Source organism: Vidua macroura, chromosome 5, assembly GCF_024509145.1.
Source record: "Vidua macroura isolate BioBank_ID:100142 chromosome 5, ASM2450914v1, whole genome shotgun sequence".
Classification (NCBI taxonomy): Eukaryota; Metazoa; Chordata; class Aves; order Passeriformes; family Viduidae; genus Vidua; species Vidua macroura.
Window position 1 is genome coordinate 41,096,697 of NC_071575.1, and position 24,336 is coordinate 41,121,032.

The following is a 24,336-nucleotide window of genomic DNA, read 5'->3' on the forward strand; positions in this document are numbered from 1 at the left end:
ATACAGGTAGTAAAGACAAAGTCACTGCTCACACTGGTGCTGGGCTGAGCACAGGTTGGCCAGCAAATTCATAGCAATATCATTATAAATCATAGAGAATATAATAACACGTAACAGCTTTTACATGAGAACTTTGAAGCAGCAGACACTGCTGCAACTTTTGCAACATGTTCTTGCTGATCCACTGACTTTTGGGTAGCATTACCAAACTCTTTGTAAAAGGGTTTGGTAGACGATAAATTCTCTATCCTGGTATACAGTCACAGAAACAGTCACTGTGGGGATTCTTGCCAGTGTACAGACCTCATCACCCATATGAGACTGGAACTCAAATTTCATTGGTGGACAAAAAGCAGTGGGGTACATTTCCATGAATCTCTGCTTGTCACTGCGTGGCTCCAAGCTGTCAACTGCATTTTCAATGATGTCTAAGCCCTCATGCCTGGAAGTTTCAAGATTATACTCTGCAGAAAGGTATGTTCTTAGGGCTCTGTTCAGACTAGCATGGTATCCAAGATCACAACACTAAAAAAACAACAAAGGGAAAAGAAAACAAATTTAAAAGGAGGAACGCCATTCCAATATCACAATCCTGAAACTGTCACTAAAATTTTCTGTCCTGAAATTTTTCTATCTTTGAAGTATTTAACAAAATATCTTCTAAATTAAAATACACAACTGGGGTCAAGAGAGTAAGTATTTAGAACCCTCAATCTGTTGCAAAGATTAATGGACAGTTTTAGAAAAGAGATCAAGTGTACATATGTGACAGTTCGCTTATTAGATATGGAAGTGCAGGCACTGTATATCAATAAAGTCTGGGACTCCACACACAAGTGGGCTTTTCAGCATCAATAGCATCTGTAAGTCCTGAATCACTTATTTAAACACATCCTAACATAACTACCATCTAAGTTAATGACAGCAGCAAAGTGAACTTGAAGCAATTCCTGCTTACCATGCTTGTGCCCAAACCAAAACCTCCACAAATACTTTGAGCACAAGCAATCCATCTAAAATGCTTTTTCATACAAGAGGAAGGGCTTAACATTTTTTTCCCTGATCATGAAAATGTATTTAATGTAAACACCTTATTTCCCATGCTCATATAGAGCCAGGAATGTACACCATGTTACTAAATGCAGAAAGTCATAATTTATGTGGGTTTTTTTCTATGAAATGGGATGTAATTGAAACCTAATTGGTAAAACATAAAGCTGTGTTTGTTCTTGAATTTTAAACATCCTCAATTTGCATTATTCATGTTTCATTAATATTTTAGAGAACAGCTAAATATATTTTAAAAATGCCACAGCAGTAGCATATCAACATTATAGCTTTACATCGCACAGTAAATACCCTCAGTTTTTGCTCAGTGAACCTCCAGGTAAGGAGAGATGTCACCTCAATAGTGGCACATCAGTTTGCTAACAATTGCATACAAAGCAGTGCTCTTTATTTAAACAGGTGAGACATGCCCCAACCAGAGGCCAATGCCTGGGCAGAGCAGTCAGAGCACTCTGCTTTAGGGCACGGCTCAGTCCCCAGCCACTCCTCCTCGCTCCCACCCACAGCCTGAGGTCACCCATCCCTGTGGGACTGCAAGGTAACTATGGAGCTGGGTAAAGAAGCAATTTGAATTCAGTTCACTGTACCCTATGCAGTGCATATATGCACTGTATATAGGAGTACCTCCCTCACAGCTATTACAAACCCCACAGGACTCATGGGATCACATTTCCCTCCCTCTCCTCTTACTTATTTGAGAAAGGAGAGAAATAGACAGAGAGGGAGACAGATGGAAAGAGCTTTCAACCTATTTACCATACCAAAATCTGTGTATAGAAGGGAATGAAACACTTCACTGATGAATAGAAGGGAATGAAACACTCCACATCTTGGCTTAGGTAAGGTAATGACTAGTGTTGAAGCTGCTCTCTGAAATCTAACAGAGTTGTTTTATTCACAACAAAGCTCTTTATTCACAATAAAGCTTTTTATTCACAACAAAGCTTCCAGAAAGACTAAGTTTTCACTCCTAGTAAGTACTCCAGGTAGTGACTGCAGATGGGACAGTGGCTCTCAAAAAAACTAGATGCTGAACCATTCAAACAAAATGAGAAAGATGTCATGTTCAATCACACACACATACGTTAACCTCTCTCTTTTGCATTTATAAAATGGACATTTTTGTCACACTTACTAAAACAGCCACTCAACTTTTATACTAAAGTGCATCCATATTTCAAAGAACAACAGCCTCAAAAATACTGTTTCTAAAAGGAAAAGTCTCTTGGTGTTTTTCTCTTGTTCTATGTCAAATTGGATCTCATATTTAATTCACCATCTTGGAAGAAAAAGATGGTGAAAGTGCTGAGAAGAAAGTGAATTGGGACAGCTGTTTTATTTCATGTGCATTAGTTTCAGAGAGACCTCATAGAAGATTAAACTGAAAAGGAATTAGAAATAGAGGGCAGTGCCAGGCTTAGCATTGCCAACTACCCATGTGTTATAAAACTACAGCCTGAATTTTGACTCTGCTGGATTAATCCGAGTATTACTAGAAAGCTTATTGATTTACAATTAGAGCTGTGTGGGTTTCTGATGCAGCTTTTTTGCAAGGTGGAATATAAGACTGCAGCCTTTATGCTGTGACACAACTTCATTTTTTAACCCTTAATCTACTCAGTCACTATCACCATGATCATCTTTGGCAAGCGATGACAGCTGAACAAGGCAACAAATACGACCTTTTGGACAAGAGGATTTTGCAAGTGAAGCAGAGTATCCTGCCAGGCTAAGGCATTTTCTTGCAATGCCAATGCCAGCAGAGAAAACAAAAATTAAATGCAGATCCTGAACTAATGCTTTATCACAAATGTCTCTTTGAATGGAATTAAAAACATCCGAATTTGAAATTTTGCTTCATTTACTTGTGTAAAAATAGAATTTGTATGAGGGAAGTTATTTTTTAAAAGCAAAATGAAACACTCAGACATCATAACTCTTACTTCTGCCAGACCATAGCCCACTGTCCCCAAAATCTGGAGACACAGATCCAAACTGGGAAACAGCTCTGTCATAGTATCTTGGCTACCCAGAAAGAAATGTTCTGTTTTAATCTGCTGGAAAGATGGTTTAGAAAAGAGAGTTATCTACGCACACACACACACACACACACATACATATTTACATGATTTTCAGGACAAATCTGTAGATTTGTGGAAAGACTTTTACAGTTCAAGTGAGCAACCACACTGTTAGCCAAAATAAGGATGAGTGTTAGAGGTTCACTAGTCAGCACACCGAGGGTACAGCCAGGGTGCTTATCCACCTATGCATCTGCCACCTATCTATGGGCTAGAGAGGTGAGATGTCACTTGGTGCAGCAAGACATGAAGATGAAAAGTAACATAATGAAGTCAGAGACTATGAGTTTGTTTGCATTTCTGGATTCATAAAGACTTTTGGTTGGGCAAAATGAAGGAAGATAAGGCATGCATTTGGGATATGTGTGAAAAATTAATTTTGTAATTTGCATTTTATTCTTATTGAAATTAAATTTGAAGCAGTCTCAAGAGCATTTACTGCCTTTATTGTACCCCAGAGTATATTTAGGCTTGAACAAATCGAACTGAAGTGCTTAGCACAGAGCTTCAACCAAACCAAGCTGCTCTTATTTAATTTAGTTTTGTTTCAGGAACAGTAATAAAATTCTAATGTCAATGGAGAGAGGAATTAATAAAAAAAACCTAATCTCTGAATAAGTCACTTTCTAAGTATTTTGTTACACAGACATCCACATTCAAATCAAAGGGATCTAAGGGCACATACCATATTTATGAGGACTTATGTAATAAAGATTGTGGGCTGCACACACTTTACCCTAATTTTAAACTTGGTTTTATGAATGATTAATAAAGAACCTTTACAGAATAAATTAAGTTCACAATAGCTAAATGTTCCTTAACTTTGTAACGATCCAAAGCATGCATACTGCAATTAGAGATTCAGAAACTACATTTTAAGAAAGACCAACACATTAATATTTTACTTATTTCAGCAGCATAACTACAGTAAAGTTGTTTTGATCACTATTTCCTAATATTTATCTCCAGATTATAAAACTGCATGGTAAGTCTGGAAAAGGGTCATTAGCTTCCTCTTAGACAAATTTAATGAATGTAAATGAGTAAAAGCATGTGCTATATGGACAGATGCTGGCACTAACACCCAGATTAGTATCAGTGTATAGTTTGTTGCTCCTCTGAAACTCAGAATCTTAAAAAAAAAAATCTACATACTAGGTAAAGCTTATTTAATTCAGCTAATGTTTATTGTTTATTACAGGTACAAAAAAAAAACAAAACAAAACAAAAACAAAACAAAAAAAACAACCTAACTAATTCAGTCCTGCACTTGAACTAGATCCCACTCTAGTCAGTAGAGAAGAAATATATAACAAAAAATTCAGATTCCTCTAGAACAATATGCAGAGGACAGAAATACACTGTGAATATTAAATTCTGTTTACCTCTCTGCTCCTTTCCAAATGTTGGTCTCATCCCTCAGCTCACTAACTGCATTAAATCATCCAGCTAAGACTCCAGCAATATTTTTATACTGCCTTTATCACAAGAGCTTAAAATGAACAACACATCATAATTTTAAGTCAGAAGCGCTGAGCTCTGTTAATGAAATGACAGAGTTGAACAGTTCAGACTGAGTTCAGATGGGAAACAGTAATTTAGGATTTTCCTTATAAGCCTCATATATGGAAAATGCAGTGGAATCCAAATGAAAAATAGGTTGGTTTTTTTTTTTTTTTTGAGGTTTTTTGGTAAAAATGAGTAGTTACACTATCCTCTCCAACCTTGTTAGAAAAAAAAAATTATGGAGCAATTTACTACATTATTGCATGTATTTATCCCGTTTTCATTAGACATATTTTTCACTAGCATAGGAAGACATTTAATTTCATTTATGGGCAACACCAACAGCTTGGGGAGATCTAAATTCTTCCATGTTAACTGGACAGAGCAGAGGTAATCCCTTTCTGTACAAGCAGTGAGAGAGAGCTCAGGGAAGCACAGGAAGTCAGGCTAGCAAAGCGGGACAAAACAGAGAGGGCAAAGAATGAAATCGCCACCACTGCTCTGAAAACTCCAAATTGCACCATGACATTAACAGATTTACAGAATGAGGTAGTCTGGACTGTCGCAACATATCGCCACTGGGAAGCATGTCTCACATTCCAGTGATATAACTGCAAAACCTTGCCAAGATTCTTGCATTTACAAGAAGAGTTTCCTTTGTCAAGTGGCAAACACTCTGTCTAAATACCAGCGCTTTCACAGGATATTCTAATTAAATGCAAATGTCTGAAAGACACTTCATTTAACCAAGCTAACAACTGGATTAAATTAGCTCTGAAGCAAATTCTGGTTGCACATGTTTACAGCCTACTCTTACAAACAGTGAGGCAAAGGGCAGCTAGACTTTCCATTTAAATTCCTTAGGGAAGAGTAACTTCTTCAAGCCATTTTGCCAAAAGAATGTTATTGTGTACATTGGTCCACGGCTTTCAAAAAGACAGGCAGAGTAGATACAATTTTTCTGTGCTACTAAATACTGTAGAATGTATATTTTTATTAAAGACTAGCAGTTAGGAAGCTCTAATCTTCATGGTTGTGTAAATATCCTTACATACAGTAAGTGCCAGCTCTGTGTGTGTATGGACAAAAAGCTTCACTTCTCCTCCCCTCACAATTCTTTATAAAGCTCCATGCTTGTGGTTCCTCCCCTCAGTTTTCACTGCTACAGAAACCTCTGTGGACATCACTGAAGTGGATAAGAATCAGATGCATCTTCCAACCTGATAAAATTTTGACCAAGTAGAAACACACACTGGAGACATTCTCTGAAAAATGTGAAATCTGAAACGGAAGGCAGCAGAGGTGACAAAATGAGCATCTATCCAGCTTCTGAAGGGGTGAGGGTGCTGAAAACAAAAAGAAAAGGACCTTTCCTTCCTCCCAAAATCCAAGAAGAATTTATGAAGTTCACATGTATGAGACATGCCCTAATTACTGACCAAAAATCTGTCATCCTTTAAGCAGTAGCAGGAAAACCATCCACTAGGTAGGCTCAACTTCTCACCGTGGGGGACCCCAGCAGGTACACAGCCTGTCCTCTGTTTTCTGCCCTAATCTTCCACCTATAGGTCCTGGTAAACACTTTCATTGCCTGGGCAACCTAGATGGGTGGATCAGGTTGTGCAAGCAGATGGATACAGATTAGACAAGGACAGGACACAGAATAAACCAGCAGAAACCAGGAGTAAACATGCAGCAGCAACTAAGAAAGGAATAAAAGAGATGTTGAAATAGATACAGAAAAAATACTGAAAACACAAAAAAAGATTAATTGCCATCTTTTACAGGAAAGCAACAAAGAAATGAAGCAAAACCATTTGAAAGGAGAAAGTTGTAACAAAATCAGGCAAGATTTTATAAATTATAGAAAAACAAGAAATGATAAAGAAAACTGACTATCAGTATTTAGATGACATATAATAAAACACACATATGCAGCTATTTTAGTCCATTAATCTTAAGAAGGCATTTTTCCCTTTCTCTGTGAAGCTTTGCTTCTCCACTCAGTAGAAATGAGATACTTCTTGTCAAATTCTGTATTAATTTATTCTATATTAGAAGCCAGAGCTGTGTATGAATGTTGTTTACTACTGAAAGTAACCTATGTTACTGCTGCAGCAGCAAGCATATTCAAATATCTAGAATTTCAAATGGACCACTTTTTCAGAGGCAGACCCACTAAGCTATTTAACCCTACAATGCTAGTGAGTGAATGCTCTGGAGCTTGTGTTTGCTGTCTCTGTATTTTCTCTATCACATATGAAGTCAGTTTACAAAGAGGGTGGGACGTGATAAGGGTGCAGGATGCTCCCTCTGCATCACGTAAAAATGTCAGTAATACAGGAGACTAAATGCTGGCACAAGTTAACATTAGTGTATAACCTCATTCTTCTAGGATGTTCTCATAAAAACAACTCACTGAAAATAAGTAACAGGTATGCTGACAGTGTAGAGTAGAGGACTGATTGTGTCTGTTCTTCAAACTGCATGAAGTAAGAGTAAGAAGCCACTGTATGTATGATTCAACGATTAAATGAATGAAACTAAAGAATTTTGAAAACATGGAAGAAATTGTTTCTTTTGAATCAAATATCATTAGATGACCACTTAAGAAGTTTATCTTGTAAAAAATATTTAGGTCCCAGAGATCATACATAATGGGAATGTCATATTTTCTAATGACACATGGGGTGCAAAACCAAGGTTTGAACTTTAAAGGAATAGGTTCAGCATCTCACTGGCACTTTATTTAGTGGAAATAAGGGAAAAACTTCTGATTGTATCATACATTATAAATACCAAGTGTATTGTAAGCAATCCATATAACTAATATATTCCCTTTAAAACTGGAAAAAATATTATTCCTGAACAAAATAAACATAAATACAAACATGCCAATACTTACATCGATTAAATCCGAAAGGTCGTGAATATAATACTTGAAAACAGAAGCATTAGTTGCTTCAAGGGTGAGCAGGTATTCATTACGGGCCTTAATAGATTTCAGCTTGTTTTCAGAATATTTTGCTTGACGCTAGGAAAGACATTTCATATTAATGTATTTTAATTACTTCATTTTTGGTATGCAGCAGAAATTCAAGTACCCATTCCTAGTAACAAGAAAGAATCTTAATTTCCAGCCTGTTATACATACAACAAATATAATACAAAGTGAAAACTTAGTATTTTGTTTCAAATGTGACAAACTTCATAGCAAGAATTATATTGGCAATGAAGTATTCCCCTCTCTGAACTGAAATAATGTCAAGTTATCTATAACCCACTGCTAGTTTATTATGTGTACCTTGCTTAATTTTATTTCCCAACTGGATTTCTCTGTCTAATATCATGCCAAAGAATGTCAGAAATGCACTGAATTTATTTCAAATGAAACTAAATTAAAGGACTATTTACTTTTTCCTTCATTTTTTCAATCTTTTTCACAGAGCTCCGTCTCTGGTGCCTTTCTTCTAGTCGAATATGAAAAACAGGGTCTCCTGACCTCCCAATCTGTTTTTCTTCTTGCTTCTCTGCCTCCTTCAGTTTGCTTTCTGCACTGATGCTCTCTGCATGATACATGTGGTATGTTTTCATGACCTGCAAGAGGCAAGAGTCAAAGAAGAATTGGAGCAAATGAAAATATAAAAGTATCTACTGAAAAATCACAGGGTCTTTGAGCAAAATTTTGACTTATAAACATGGATCTTATGGAGATTGAGGACTTTCAGTTGCATTTTTCTTTTCTGATTTATTTAATGGTATTCCAAAGAGGGATTTTTTTCTTTAATTTCTCTGATAGGAAAGAGCAAAAGCCATTCTTATTACATTTCAGTATTCTTATATTCAATTGAAAATCTAAAAAAATGAACAACAGAACTAAATCTGTGTCAGTACCAAATTTATCGGATACATAACTATCTTCTGGGCTAAGCAACAGCTTGGCTGTGGATACTGAATGTTTGAAAGCAGAAGGATCCCTTCTACACTGAGAAAGGGGGAAGGAAGGATAGGGAATAGGAAGCTTTGACCTGGGAGCAAATACCCAGATAGGTGGATGGCTGTCCATGGTCTGGAAAGAAGTGTCTGCCCACTGCACAGCCAGCAGACTGGGCCCAATGTAAAACCAGATGAGAAGTGAAGAAGGAGCTGCCTCATATGCAAGTTGTGAAAATGTTTTCCCCATAGACACAAAGGCATCTTTCCTCTACACACCTGCTGGGCCTGCAGATGAGAGAGCTTGTGTTGCCAGTATGCAAATACATGCTTGCACAGGCCACAAAGAGGAAAAGGGACTAGGTTACCCCTGTCCTCCCCTTCTTCTTCAAGCAAGAAAAGCCTCAGCCTGAGTCCTGTGTAGTAGATAGCAGTCAATCACAAACCCACCTCTGCTGGGTAGGGCTGTCTCTGCCCACTTCCACCAAAGAAAGTGTCTTTCTGCCTTCCCCAGTCTTTTGTGTTGTTGTTTGTTTCTTTGTTGTCTTAAGTTTAGAGCACTGAACAAAGCAGGAAGGCATCCTCAGGCAGCCAGAGGTTTCCTCTCTTCTTCTAAAAGGTGCCAGAGCTCTCACCAGCAGATATTATCTTTGGGTGGAGGCCATACAAACCATTCACATATTGAAGGACACACAGGCAGGGAGGAATCAAACCAGCTGCTTGTGTGACCCATGGAGGAGACAGTTTTGGAAAGTTGCCTTGAAATATTCCCTTGGGAGAGTGTACTTTTTGTAACTGAGTATTTAGGCCAGCCTAAGGAGTATCCATAGAGCAGCAAAACAGGGAACAGTACAGCTAGATATTGCAATTCACTACAGCACATCTTAGCATGGATTGACACAAACCAACTGCATGCCATGCCAGTGGGTGACTGAACTGATGCTTATTTCAAGTCCTGTACAATGGAAAGACAGACACTTTCAGAGAAATTCAATTTTGCATAACAATACCATAACTGTGTATGCCACTACTTAAGACTGATGCCACCAATACTGAATATGAAAACAGGCAACTCTTCACCAGCTTCCTGTAGTAAGGTAAAACAGTTGGTGACAAGCACTAGAAAGTGGCCCTGTTTTTATTTTAAGAAACATATGCTTATAGCTCTGTGGTGAAAAAAACCAAACTGCCTGGAGCAGTACTCAAGTGTTATTGCTGCTGCTCCTCTAGAGCACACTGTGCTCCAGGGTCCAAGCAGAGTGCAGAGCTCCCTACCCAAACACTGCCTACACCCGCTGGGAACAGCTGCTGCCCCACCAGCTCACATCTGCACGGATGAGGCAGAAAAAACTCCCAGAGACAGACAAAGCTAGGTTAGGAAGAGAAGGCAAGCCCACAGGGCTGAGGTCTGCAAGATTCCCAGTTTAACCAAATAGCATGTTCAGTCTCCTGTATCGTGCACTGCTCCAAAGACACTCCTAAAGTTGTCGATAATCAATACCCAGGGAGCTTAACTCATACAGCCACATGGAAACAAATGAATTACTGCAAGGAGAAGAAAAGGACTTTTAAAAGAAATGGTTTATATAATAAAACAGAGAAGCACAGAAGGTGATATGGCTCTTATTAAAAATGACAGGGAAAGGAAATTAAAAGCAAGGTTGTGCCCTTTTCTTTTGCCCTTTCTATTCAAAACTTTCAAGTGTTTCTTTACATAAGGCTAGAGGTGTTTGCTTTTATTTTTTATCTTCTGTTTTGTGTCATATCTAGAGACTTTTTAGATGGTGGGACAAGACTAACTTATGTGTCTTACCACCTAAAAAAAGTTATTTTCTTTAGAACTCTGCCTGCGGAGAAAACTATGGGCCCTGATGGAATTAACCCAAGAATTCTTCGAGAGCTGGCTGATGTCATCACAAAACCTCTCTCAGTTTTTGAGCAGTGTTGGGAATTAGCGACATCCAGGCTGACTGGAAGCTGGCAAATGTTGCCCCAGTTTCCAAGAAGGGCAAGAAGGGTCTCCCTGGAAACTGCAGGTTTATCAATCTCACTTCAGTGCCTGGTAAAACTATGAAGAAGATTATTCTGGGAGGTATTGAAAAACACCTGAAAGACAATGCAGTCACTGGTCACAGCCAGCACAGCTTCATGACAGGGAAGTCCTGTTGATGAAACTTGATTTCCTTTTATGGCAAGGTAATCCAATGGTTCCCACCAAGGGAAGCCAGTTGACATAATCTTGGATTTCAGTAGATCTTTCAATACTGTCTCTCAGAGTATCCTTCTGGATAAACTGTGCAGCACACAGCTGGATAAACACATCATGTGACAGATGAGCAACTGGCCTATTCACTGGACATAGTTATAGTGAATGAGGCGACATCAGACTGGTGACCTGTCACTAGTGGGGTTCTGCAGGGCTATCTTAGGTGCTCTTCAACATCTTCATTAATGACTTGGATTCATGACTAGAAGGGATACTAAGCAAGTTCACAGCTGATACAAAACTGGAAGGAGCTGCTGACTCCCTCCAAAACAGGGAGGCCCTGCAGAGAGACCTTGACAAATTAAGATAACTGGGCAATCACCAACCTCATGAAGTTCATCAAAGGAAAGGTGCTGGAACTCTGCACCTGGGATGAGGCATCCCTGGATGAATGGACCAACTGGGGAATGAGAGGCTGGAGGGCAGTGCCACAGAAAGAGACCATGGGGCCCTGATCAAGGGGAAGCTGGATATGAGTCCACAGTGCCCTGGCAGTCAGGAGGGCCACCCATGTCCTGGGAGGCATCAGGAACAGCATCATCGCCAGGCAAGCAAGGGAGGAGACGGCCTCATCTTAAGTACTGTGTGCAGTTTTGGGAGCCACAATAGAAGAGGGATATAAAGCTACTGGAGAGCGCCCAAAAGAGGGCAACAAAGATGGTGAAGGGCCTGGAGGAGCAGCTGTATGAGGAGCAGCTGAGGTCACTTGATCTGTTCAGCCCGGAGAAGAGGAGATTGAGGGGAGAGCTCATTGCCATCTGCAACTTCCTCATGAGGGGCAGACACTGATTTCTTCTCTGTGGTGACCAGCGACAGGTCCCAAGGGAATGGCCTTAAATTGTCATGAGAAGTTTAATTTGGATATTAGGAAAAGGTTCTTTACCCTGAGGGTGGCTGGGCATTGGAACAGACTCCCCAGGGAAATGGTCACAGCACCAAGCCCTGCCTGAGTTCAGGAAGTGTTTGGATAACACTCTTGGGCATATAACGTCACTCTTGGGGATGGTCTTAGGCAGGGCCAGCAGCTGGATTCAATGATTCTTGAGGGTCCATTCCAACTTAGCATATTCTGTGATTCCGTATCAAATATATCTCAAAGTTTTCTAACTGCATTTCAAAGAATCTAAGTGGTGAAACAAGGATTTGTTCTTCTTGACAAAAGCAGTAAACACTGAAGTTCTTAAACTATTAGATTAGGCATAAATGTCCTTCTGCAGTGGCTGACACTTCAGCTTGCCTCCTAGTTGAAAGAAGCACTCCTTGAAGGAGTACAAGTGTATCACTGTTCTCACCAATGTCTCCACATTGACTCCACTAGCTTCACATCACCTAGGAGTATTTCTTCCTCTCACTGCTTGCTTACAGCACGTGCTATCAAATCCAGAGTGTCTCACTCTACGCTGATTGATAGGCAAGTTTTGTGGGAGAACTATATGGAACTCGTAGCCTTCATGGGGAACTAAGACGTATACTTGAAATCCATGTTCTCACAACAAACTCTGCACAAGTTCTTGGTACAAATGGCTTCCTAAATAACTAAAATTGAAAAAGAAGTCCTTTCTCTGTATTCACAGGGCTGGATATCAGTCAGAGTCAGTCCTACCCAAGCCTCACTGACTTAGGAGTCAATATAGACTCTATAAAGAGTAGTGATCAGCCTAGGCACGTGACTCCTGTCCAGTTTGTTATATTGATAGCATGCTTATCTCATGCACTAGTGACATCATTATTTTGCAAGCCTTTGGGGAAAATGTCTTAATGATTTTTTAGCCTTTTTCATGATGTATCAATGCTCTTTTAAGAGCTGATATTGCAGCAGCTGAACTTAATTTGAGAAAGCATTAGAGAAACACATATGGAAAAATAAATGGGAACAAGCTAGGGAGTTGGCTTCCAAGTATTTCAGTGCATACTTCCTCAACAAAGTGGCTTAGAATTTGCTGGCTAAGTTGCATATATGATTCTTTCCCTTAACACTATGTAATCTTTTTGTCTTGGAGTTTTTAACACTGTTAGATGTTGTTAAACACAGTAACAGGCTTTTCTAAATAGACTTATTGTATGAAAAATTCTGAGATTTGTAGACCTCTGACCTGTGAAAATGCAACAGATTCACAGATCTGTTATTGAAACTATGAAACAAGTAATAATGCTTCTGAAATGTCCACCAAACTGTTGAACCAACAGACCATCCTGTGAGGACATCCATCAGTGAACTGACTTTAGTTAGTCTCCAAGGTGCTTACTGATGAGCCATCAATGGCACTGAAAAAAGAGAGCAAGGTTGTAATTTTGCAGATGCTGAACTGTCATCATGATATTTGCTGCATTTCTCCACTGTAGTGAACCAGCATTGTTAAATGCATACTAGTACCTTTCTAAAATTAAAGACTGAGTTTATCTCCTATTAATTTGGCAGGTTTATTCTGCTGATCCAGTGATGTAAAATATATATTTGTCAGATCACTGTGTCAGACTAAAAGCAGATGAAAAAGATTATGTTACCCTAACTATGTACTCTCACATTTGTAGGTGACAGACTGTTCTCTTGGTAGCATAAACATCTCCATTCATGTGCAAAAGTTTCAGCATCATTTGTAAGAGCTCAGCAAATAGGTTTAAGGCAGAAGATAGTATTTATCACAAGGAAGGGCATACTAGAGTACATCCTTAGATAGGTATTTTATTTTACCCTACAGTTGTTATCTAGCCAAATCCATCAACAAGATAGTAATTAGCGCTATACTTCTATAGGCCATAAGTGAAGAATGTTCCCAATAGCAAGGGACAAGCTTTCCTTCTTCTCTACACGCATATTTCTTTTCTAGAAAACTCAAACCAAGGCAAAACTGAAAGCTACACAGTTAAAATATATTGAAATTACTGTGTTAACATATACTTTATTTTTATAATAAAACTGCATAATTAAGAGCTCTTTCACAGTGTTTCTTGGGAAATAGTAATTTCCTAGCTCATCCCTGGTGTATTTATCATGTTTGAATTGTTTTAGAATTGTCTCTGCTAAGCTGTGAGTTCTTCTCAGAAGGCGGAGTCACAAGGATTTCATTAAATTGGTTTAGTTAGTGCTCTGCACAAGAAATAAGCAAAATCTTATGCCAATTTTACCACACCAGTGGCCTCTAGCAGTTAAGCAGGCTCAGTATGAGCTGTTGTCAGCATCCTGTTCACTGACTTCCAAGCCAAACTCTGCTGTGGTTTTAGGAATTGTCACTTATATATTACTATCAACACAGGATTACTGATTTCACCTTCTCAGATCTCTGATGTGCCACAGTAAATGGAACTTAACTTTTTGAAGAGGAATCAGATTCTGTATTATTTCAGCGAAGAAAAAAAGAAAATCTGGCAGCAACTACCTTGAAAAATTAAACAGCCAGGATTTTTCAAGAGTAAGATAAATCAATGGAAAATGCAAGTGGCACAGCATCCCTGTCTTTTTTTAACATCCAAGTTGCTTTGGACTGTCCCCACTTTTTCCTTTTTCTGAGCGCTTTACATTTGCATTGCTTGTGAAATGTGTGATGCCAGTAGGATTAATTTGGAAGGCCAAGCGAGAGACATGAAGATATACTTTTATGATGTGCATCACTTTTCTACACCATTTGCCCTCAGCCTTATTACTGGAACAGCTTTGTATTTTTAGCAAACCTATGACCTTCCTGACATCTTTACAGGACATATATGAATATGTCCTGACCCCTAAGTAAGTCCAGTGAAGACCTCTCTCCAACACAAGAGAAGTGTCTGCTTACCTTCTGTTCCATGTCATTCTCCATCATTCAGATACTACTGCTATATAGCAGTACTTGATCTGACACAGCAAGGTATTTTAGCTTCCCAGAGAAATAGAAGAAGAGTTTGACTGGGGAGTTTTCTCTGTTGCAGAGATGATTTATTACAAAGTCAATAATCTGTTGCCTCTTCAAGTCAACGTGTAAGAAGATTTCTAAATCAATCAGTTCACAAAAGAATAAACCAAACATCTTCCAGCTTTCAGTTTGACCAACTTTTCTTCCTGTAAATGCCACGAAAAACTCCTATCTGTGACTCCACACAACTAACTGAGCTCCCCTTTCCCCATCCCCCATCACTCAAAAGGTGTACCTCATTGTAGTTTCTATAGCTTATATTCTTATCTGAAACATGGGACTGATTCCTGGCCTGCACTGGCTGAAAGTGGGGTAAGGAAAGGAGTAAGGGAGGAGTGCAGCTGCTGGGATGCTACAGACCTGAAAATACCGACTGTCTGGCCATGGAGAAACCAGGCATAGTTTTAAGTATTTGCCAGTCATAATTTACTGAACTTGGAAAGATACAAAATGAAGCTTAGCTATTAAATTGATTTTAGAATGATATTTTCAGTCCTAATTTTAAAATCCATGCATAAAATACTGAAAATTGAAAATACAGAGTTTTAAAATGCATTTTTATGAGTGGTAAAACATGTCCAAAACCTATGTAATGTAACATTTAAAAAAACCTTTACATAGAAGAGATGGAAAATTAGAAACAAAGGTTTCCCTTACAAAATTCTGATTATTCCAACCAAATAAGCCTGCTTTGTTCTGAGAACATGTGAAGTTGTGGTTCACCCACTTCTGTTCTTATTTTTTCAACAATCCTGTACATGATGTGTAGTTTTAATGAGGACAGCACAAGCTAAAAGCCTTACTTTACAGAATTTTGCTGTAAGATAAAGCATGATGATAAGAAATAACCAGATTATTAAACCTTCTTCATACATACTAAAAGCTCCAATACTTGCTCCTTATTCAAAGGCTTTAGAGATATTTAAATTCCAATACACATCACATTCTAAGTTACACTTCATGAAGGCACCTTTCCTTTCAAACAAACAGAACTAAGTAGCAGGGAGAGATGTCAGTATATTACTCACAGATTTCATAATAATTTGCTTTTTTTTTGACACAATGATTTATCTCACAAGAGACAGACTGATTTTTTTTTTTTTAATCCCCCCCCCCTTATAAATCATGGGGCAAACAAGTAGGTGACATTTCCTTTTTGTGACTGAGAAATGTCACTGCTGGAGATTAAAACTGTCAATACTTGTTCCGAAAGGCCACTGTGATCTTATTCTGTACACAGTAAGTGTCATAAAGAATTAAAAACCTGTCAATGAGGTCCCCATCTGTCTAGATACTGTTCTATCTTTATGTACATGAACAGATACAATACACAGATATGATGATGACCATTCTAAACATTCAAGCAGTGAAACAGATGCTACTCCACACCATATTGTCACTTTATTATGTGTGGGCTTTATTTAGCTAAATGTGGACATGTACAGCTGACCAAGCCCTTTGCAATCAATGAAAAGCTGGACAATGAAGTTAACAGTACAGATCACTTAATCTGAAGCAGATTCTTGCATCTGATTAAAAGGGTCTCATCTGCCCATATTAGATTTCCAGGGACTTCAGCTGGAACACAGATAGCAGGCTAAGATCCTATGCTAAGACTGCAGATGTCTGAAAATCAGGTAAAGTAAATTCCATCCCAAGAAACCATTTTGCAACAGTATCCTGACTCAAACTGTGGACAAATTCAGAACTTTTATAACATAAAAAATATTCCCATTTAAAAAATAAATCTTAAATTCTGAGAAAGGAATTAGCATGCACTGAAAGCCATAATACGGAAGTTAATACCTGATACGGAAGTTAATACCTGATTAAATCTGATGGTTATCAGTGTGCAGACACAGCACTAGTGTGAAGAAAAAGAATGAAAATACCAAAGTCCAGTCCTGCAGATTTTCCGTGGTACTTCAGAAAAGTATTTCAGCAACATGCTTCACTGTTTCCCTACCCTGGGAGCACAGGCACTAATCCCAAGCCTCGCCAGACACTGGCGTTATGCAACTGTTTAATTGAAACAAGGCTGTATCTTCAGGGCTTATTCAGCACTGAAGTCCCACTTGTGCCATGGCTCCTGCAGCCGCTGATCCCCTGCAGCTGTGTGAATTGTCTGCAGCTATCGCTACTTTGCAGAAGCTGATCCCAGAACACTTCACTGACTACAGGCCTCAACCAAGAAGGCTTTGCCGTATCGCACCCTACCAAAATTGTGGTGGTTTCAGATGAAAAAAACCCCAAAGAAAATCCCAAACAAAAAACCGGTGGTTTAGGAAGGTTTTGGGAATCTGTGTCCATAACAATTAAAAAGAACTCAGGACAGAAAGACAAGATAAATTTTTTTTGATCTCCTTTTTGCCATCTAAGTTGCTCTGGAGTTCAAATGTTCTTCAATCCACCCACTGATGGCTGCACAATTTTCCCTAGGTCAAAAGAAAAATCACCAAAATGCACAAAAGCAATGTTTGGGCTCTGCCTGTGGAGAAGTGATCATCGATAGCTTCCTAAACTTCCTAAACTTCACAAATGTTTCTTGATATTAATATTGTAGGTTTTCTTATGGTCCTCCAAATCTTGAGGATGGGGAACAGAGCTGTCTAGAGATTGTTATGCAGGGTACTGGAGCATTTATGTTTCAGTTCTTCCCAACAAAAAGAAACAAATTTAAATGTACAACTTCCTGAATGAGCAGAAATAACAGGCTTTTATAAGAGATGCACATCACCAATTCATCTTAATTCTACAGCTGTGTTTCAAAAAAAGTGTAATTATTGCTTCTTCTTCACAACATACCTCCTCAGAAAATAGCTAGAGAAATAGTTAACAGGTAGATGAGACATTGTTATAGTACCAAGTTATGTAAATGGATTTCTAACAAGAAAATAGGTTCAAACCTAAGTTCTCTCAGATTTTTCTATGGATTAGCAGGAGCTTGCCAGAATGTTCACAGTGTTTTTTTTCTTGATATCTCTAGATGGTATGGGAAGTCAACAAAACCCTCTGTTTTTCTTTTCATTATTTACGTATCCCAGTCAGGGATGGGGAAGGGCACATAAGTAACATTTAGATAGCACAGCACTGGATCTACAAACACCTATGATTTTTACTGAGTGTAGTCCACAAGTCAAAATAAGCAGATGGCAGCATGGACAAAAAGAAAGCAGTTTGCTCTGGTAAGCTCTGAGTAGAAATGTCTCATTAATAAACAATAAAGCTTCTAATAAACTGGCTTACCAGAGTCTGGGGGAAAAAAAGGGTTGAAAGTAAAGAGTAATCCTGAAACCATTAGCATATGTATTTTAAATACGTGAGTCGTCTTTTCAAAAATATAGTTTAGGCTTGTGTAAAAGATAAAAATAAGTAACTCCACTGGGGGTAACTTAGTCAATGAAAGTCCACTTAAAGCTTACAGAAAGTAGTCTGATATGGAATTTTTATAAGATAAGCTAAGTAAGTAACCGTACTTACTGTGTAAAGCTCGTTAAGTACTTTCATTAAGTCTTCATGAAGCTGAAATGAAATCTCTTTACTCTGTAATTAAAAAAAAATCATTAGAAAACAGCATATAAACACTGCAGCATACATTTGTTTCTTGATATTTATACTCATTGCTCATCCTAGACAGTGAATGCAATATTGCTTACAAAAACCATTCTGAATTACAGTACACTAAAAAGAGTGATTCAGGGATGCAGAGGCAGACAGATAACATCTGGACATAAGACACCTAAAAAGAAACCCAGAAGTAATTTTAAGGTATTTTTCCCATAAAGCATCAGGAAATTAGGTGCCAACAGAAAGGGGAAGGTTCAAGATTAATGTTTTTAGTAGAACAAACTGTGTACTGTTTTATAATTGCTATTATACATACAAAACCTAAACCATGCAGAATGTGATATTCTAGAGGGACATCCTGCCCAAATTTACATCTAGGATAGTCTTTGTTTCTCAGCACATACAACTATCTAAATATTTACGCAAGAAATAATTGTGGCTCCTCTTTGAAACAGATACCCAACTGCATAATATTCCACAGAGTGGGCTGCTGAATCAGCTTTGTTTAGCTTTTCTGGACTGTGACTTTACTTTCATTCTGATCCAGAAAAAAAGAGAAATGCTTAGCAGCAGTTATTATCAAAGCAAATATGTCAAAACAAGAGTATTTAATTGGAGTCTCATTGAAATATATTCCTTTGTTAGTTTTCCACAGCAGTTCAATCTAATGAAAATGGTGGCAACTGTGCAAGAGTTGAAGGCATTTGTATTGCAGCCTTTGGAAAACAGTTACAGAATAGAGCTAAGGGACTTGGCAAACAGCCTGGCTACACTTCTTCTGTGATGCTCACTCAGCATTCCAACATCCATGCTGGAAACATGAGATTTTTTTTTTCCTGTGAATAAATTGATAATTAGTCTGGCTTCTAAAAACTTCAACAGCATGATAGATAATGGCCTTAGCTATGAGAAGTACTTTGTGTTTGTATAGAAGCCAGAGGAAAATCCTCAGGGACAACTCATCTCCAAAGCTGCTAACATATACTTGGCCATCACTAAAACACCTGAAGGAATAATGGTTTCTGAATGAGAATGTGCAGCACAACGTCCACATATGAGGAGAAACCACATCACACATCCCACCCACTGTGTCTTCCAGGAGGATGAGATACATATGGTAGCTCAAACAGAAAAAAATTTTTGGTATTTTTTCCTCCTGCTCCTACTATCCTACTTCAACTCTGGGCAGTATTTTAAAGCATTTGTCATATCACTTATCAGTATTCACTCCAATCCTTATATGCAAGATGGTTTTACACTGACAAGAAGCTAGGATAAAATTTTAAAAAACACTTCAGTGAAATTCCTGTATTCCCAAGGGCATTAGCTGTAGTAGCTAAGGCACAGTAAGACAGCTGCCCTGAAGCGGAGATACTCAGAATTATTTGAAACTTTCCTTATGGTTTATACTTTTGAAAGACTGATATTTTCATGAGGTATGCGTTAGTTCCGAAGTACCTAGAACACAAGGCTTATTACTTCCATTTCTTTGCACGTATCAGATTATTTTCCTTTAATAAGAAGGACAAAATTTCCTATTTGTAACAGTAGAGTGCTTATGAAGAATTGGAAAAGTACTGCAGATTTGCAAGCTGCTGCAGGGAAATGCTGTAAAATCTTTAGCAAAAATTCTGAGTTGCTTTTCATTGCTTTACATTGGCACATTAAAAGTCAGCAGCGCAGCTCTAACACAGCTTACACATCTCCTCAAAGCTCCAAGCAAAGGCCACCTCTTAATTCTTGGACAGCTGCTTCTATAGTGCTGAATATGAGTGGTTTTTTAAATTAGCAGAAAGAAGGGCAAAACATACAAATAAGATGTTTGACAGTAAGATGAGAGCATCCCCATGTGGGAGGAAACGCTAGATGAACTCCAGATTCAAGCAATGTATCCCTTTCAACTGTTGCTCACAGCCATATTGAGGCTGATGAGAAGTCAAGCCCTAAATATACAACAGCAATTCTGAGGCAGGATGCCTTAACCTGGTAGTACAAAAGTTTGTTTGAGAAGCTGAGACAGAAAACTCCGAACCAATTTTTTCTTTACCCCTTGAGATTTCACTGTAAGCAAAGCACATGCAGTTCACTGAAGGATGGACCCTTTTTTTCTCCTCTTAATGCAGTCCCCCCTTGATGCAAGCAGACACCAGATGAGCTGAGGATTTGGTGAATGATCACTATTTACTAGGACCCATTTTTTCCCTTTGCTCCTTTCAAGCTCTGTCCAGCACTGAAATACCAGCAGTCCAGCCCTCAGGATTTACTGGCTATCACGCATACATGATCTTTTCCAGGGCAACACAGTGATCAATGGTAAATTTGAAAGTGAATGGAAGAGATCACAACAAAGAAAGATGCTTTTATAGAAGGACAATAAGCTTTAAAATGGAAAGCAAAAAGAGAAGGAGGAAGGTGACCAGCAAAAAGAGTGAAAATTGGGAAGTGACAACCAAGCAATGCCACACAATCACAAAGGAGTCATCCCTTCACAACTTCATCTGTGGACTCCAACTAGCAGAGGATGGCTGCAGTGATGGATAACATTTCAATTGATTTCAATTCTGATGAAAGATTTTGTAGGAATTGTCCAAAAAAATCAAGAAATTTGGTTAAACATAACAGTATAAAAGGGATTTATTTTTCAAGAACCAACACATTTTTCTTTACCATTTAGGATCAAGAAACACTGACTTGAGTGGCAAGCAATATGGCTTTTAGTGTGTAATATATGGCATGTTAGAGCACCAGTTAAGTGAATTTATTTTCAGTGGTTAATTGCTTTCCTATTTCTTGTTTATGCCACCTATTCCCTGTAGTAGGGTTCAGCATGTGTGAATGGTGTGCTCCTCTAGGAGCCTGTCCACAGGCAGACAACAGAAAGTAAGATGCAGCACACATTTTCCCAGAGCTGAGTTGATAGCTCTAATCAGGCTATTAAAATCTGACAAACAATCACTGAAGGTGCTTATTTATTCACTGCACCCCTGAGACACACACTAGTACCTATTAATCAAAGAAACAAAGAAGATAATAAAAATATTAGAGCACATGCAAATTCCTGCTAAAAATATATATGTTACTAATCTGGTTCAAGACATTAAGAGACAGTAATGTTTTTTTTTCACCTGATATCAGCATAGATCATACATATGCAATGGACAAGCAAATGTACCTAAACCCTCCTTTCAGTATGCACTCAACTTTTAACACATCACTAGTCCTACTGGTGTTATCAAGATTTGTATTTCTAGATAAAAGTCTGAGAAACTTAAAAATTGATTCCACATTAATATATTTTCATTGAAGTCAGTTAAATTTTTTTCCCATACATTTCAGTTAAAGCATAATTTGGCACTCCAGCTTTACTCTTGTTTATTTTAACTGAAATTTGAGGGCCAGTCCAGCTCTTCCTGGAACTCTTTAGTGTCTGTATTGAGCATACACAAGTTAACATCATTTAAAGAAAATATTCTGTGCCTATTGCTTTTAAATAAGTCTGCTGCTGGTCCCTGTGGGAAGTGAAGTGCAAACCCTTCTTTTATGGGGGTTTCATGAGCTGCGTGACACTAATATAGACAACTCAGTAGAATTCTGTCCCAGACTTGCCAGTCTATAGCAACAAACAGCTTTGCTATCCTTTTAAACATTTAAATGTTTAAGAAAATGATGCAAAAAAGTAATGTGCCACATAACACCAAACAGATTCAGTAGGTAGTCATATTCCTTGTTAATAGCCAGATTAAGGAACTAAAATATTTATTGTGCTTGGTTTCTCCAGCATCTTCTACTGTAAACATCAGAAGATATGTTCATCTTGGCTTATGTAGATTTCTGTCCAAGGAAAATACATGTTTATAAATTATAAATATACAAATCTGCTTAAGGATTTTGTGAGTATGTGTTTATACAGTTGATTATTACTGCTGGGGTAACCAGATTCACTGCATGAAATATTCTGCATAATACTTTTCCCTTCTGCTTGACATTTCTCCTTATTACTTTATTCTTTAATTGTCCCCATGAGGCCAGATACCCCATCTGCCTGAAGAAACGTGCAAGCATGCAAGGTTTGAACTCTGCTACTTTATTGTTGTAATTTTATGTGCAGCATGAAAGCCAGGCATTAACAGCAATCTTACTGCTTTTACATGCCAGCAACTAAAGAAGAAGAAATTAGGTGCCTATCTGAAAGTATGAGGCCTGACATAATGTCTTCCAACAAATGCTACAAAATCTATGTGCTAGATCCTATCTTTGTCTTGCATTTAGTACATTTAAACAGATGCCAGTTCCTGACCCCTGGGAAAAAAGAATGACAAATAGCTCCTGGGCGAACAAAATTAATTAATATCAACATGTTAAGGAGGCCAAACTAGACAGCAAAGTCATATACAATCAGGTACTTGAATACAACACACCCAGTCCCATCAGACCATGTAAGGTAGAGCCAATAGGGATCATTTCCCCAAAACAATCCAAACATCCAGAGAGATGCATAAATGCACACAAAAGGAAAAACAGAATGATGAAAAACAGAGACTGAGACAAGGACAAAGTACAAAGGCTATAAGGAGCGAGGACACCCTCACCACTACTGATTTTATCAGATCATCATTGGCTATTGCACACACCTTTTACAGAACAAGTAGAAAAAAGAGCTGCTACAAACTTATGGCTTGTACTATGCAACACATAGGAGAGGTAACAAAACAATACTCAGTGGAAAGCATGGCTGGGAAAGAAGGAAATGATTGGATCTTTTCTTTACTACAATTCAAGCTGAAGTCAATCTTAAGATACAAATTCAAGCCACACTCCTCTAGAAAATGTTGGGCTCACTTCATAGAAAAGTTTCACTCCACACGCCCACCAGCAAGATGGAAAAAGTCAGTAACGTCTACCATTGAGAAGCAGAATGGGAAGTCCCATCCTCTTGGAAGGAGAAAGGGGGAGAAAAAAAAGAGGGAGTAGAAAGAGTCAAGAAGTTCAGAGTGATTATGACTTTGCTGTTGTCTCCCCTTATCTTGCCTGTGGGCAATGGGGCAATCTACCCTGAGACACTTTCCCTTTCTGCAGCAGGAAGACTGAGGCTTCAGAGCAGCACAATGAAGATCTATTCTGATCATCTGCTTGGTGTATGTACTTACACTCCACACTTGGAAATGGAGTAAAGCACCTTGCTGCTACAAGACTGATGGAGAACTAAAACAAGGTAAAAGTAGTGATGTGTAAACCATTAGATTAATAAGCTGTAAGATATATAAAGAAAGATCTAATCATTGAATACAGAGAAGCTTGACTAACTGGTATTTGTAAAATATAGAATCACAGAATTGTAGACATTACATGCTCTTGTGTGCAATACTGTGAAAGCCAACAGAATACAGATATTTCCCACTCTTGATCGTGGACTGCAGTAAGACACTAAGCACGCACTTGTTAGTCTATTTTTAAAATCTTCATATTACTGCTTTTCTTGTTGTTCATATTTATTACTTAGAGAGACAGTACATATTTCACAGAACAGTATGATCAGATTCCAGAGTAGAAGTATCTGTAGGACATGGTTTGTCTCTACTTTAATCCAGAATCTGTGAACAGTGATCAAATTCCATATGCTTTCACAGGGATATGACACCTATTGAGACTGATTATACTTTTCTCTGACACTATTTTATTCTAAATACATTTTTTTTTAAAGTAATCTGCAGAATCACAGAAATTGACAGAAATTGCTTAAATATGCTATTTGATGTTAAAAAATCTCCAACAAAATCAATGCCATTTTCTTCAGGGAGAATACAATTTTGATGGATGACAGACACTGTTGGCTGTCACCTTTCTCACTCTAAGTGCAGCTTCTCTTTGCCCCTGTGACCTCTTTCCTGCAAAGAGAACTGTAGCAGAGTACATGTGTTTTGCATTTGATCTTTTTGTTGCCCAGTAAACATCCATTATGTAGTTCTGTGAGTACCTTAAGTTAGACTGCTCATTCACATCTCACACAAATTATCACAGGATCATG

General features: G+C 38.2%; 1 protein-coding gene across 4 annotated transcripts in view; it reads right to left on the bottom strand.

Moving 5' to 3' along the window:
- The window catches only part of SRGAP1 (SLIT-ROBO Rho GTPase activating protein 1), a 137,100-nt gene that overhangs the window by 41,186 nt on the left and 71,578 nt on the right, over positions 1-24,336 (bottom strand). For all 4 annotated transcript variants that reach the window (XM_053977952.1, XM_053977955.1, XM_053977953.1 and 1 more), the window contains exons 4-7: positions 18,225-18,287; positions 8,070-8,252; positions 7,561-7,689; positions 304-525 (exon numbers count right to left, since the gene is read on the bottom strand). In XM_053977952.1, coding sequence (XP_053833927.1) covers positions 304-525; positions 7,561-7,689; positions 8,070-8,252; positions 18,225-18,287 — 597 coding nt within the window. The remainder of the gene's footprint in view (positions 1-303; positions 526-7,560; positions 7,690-8,069; positions 8,253-18,224; positions 18,288-24,336) is intronic.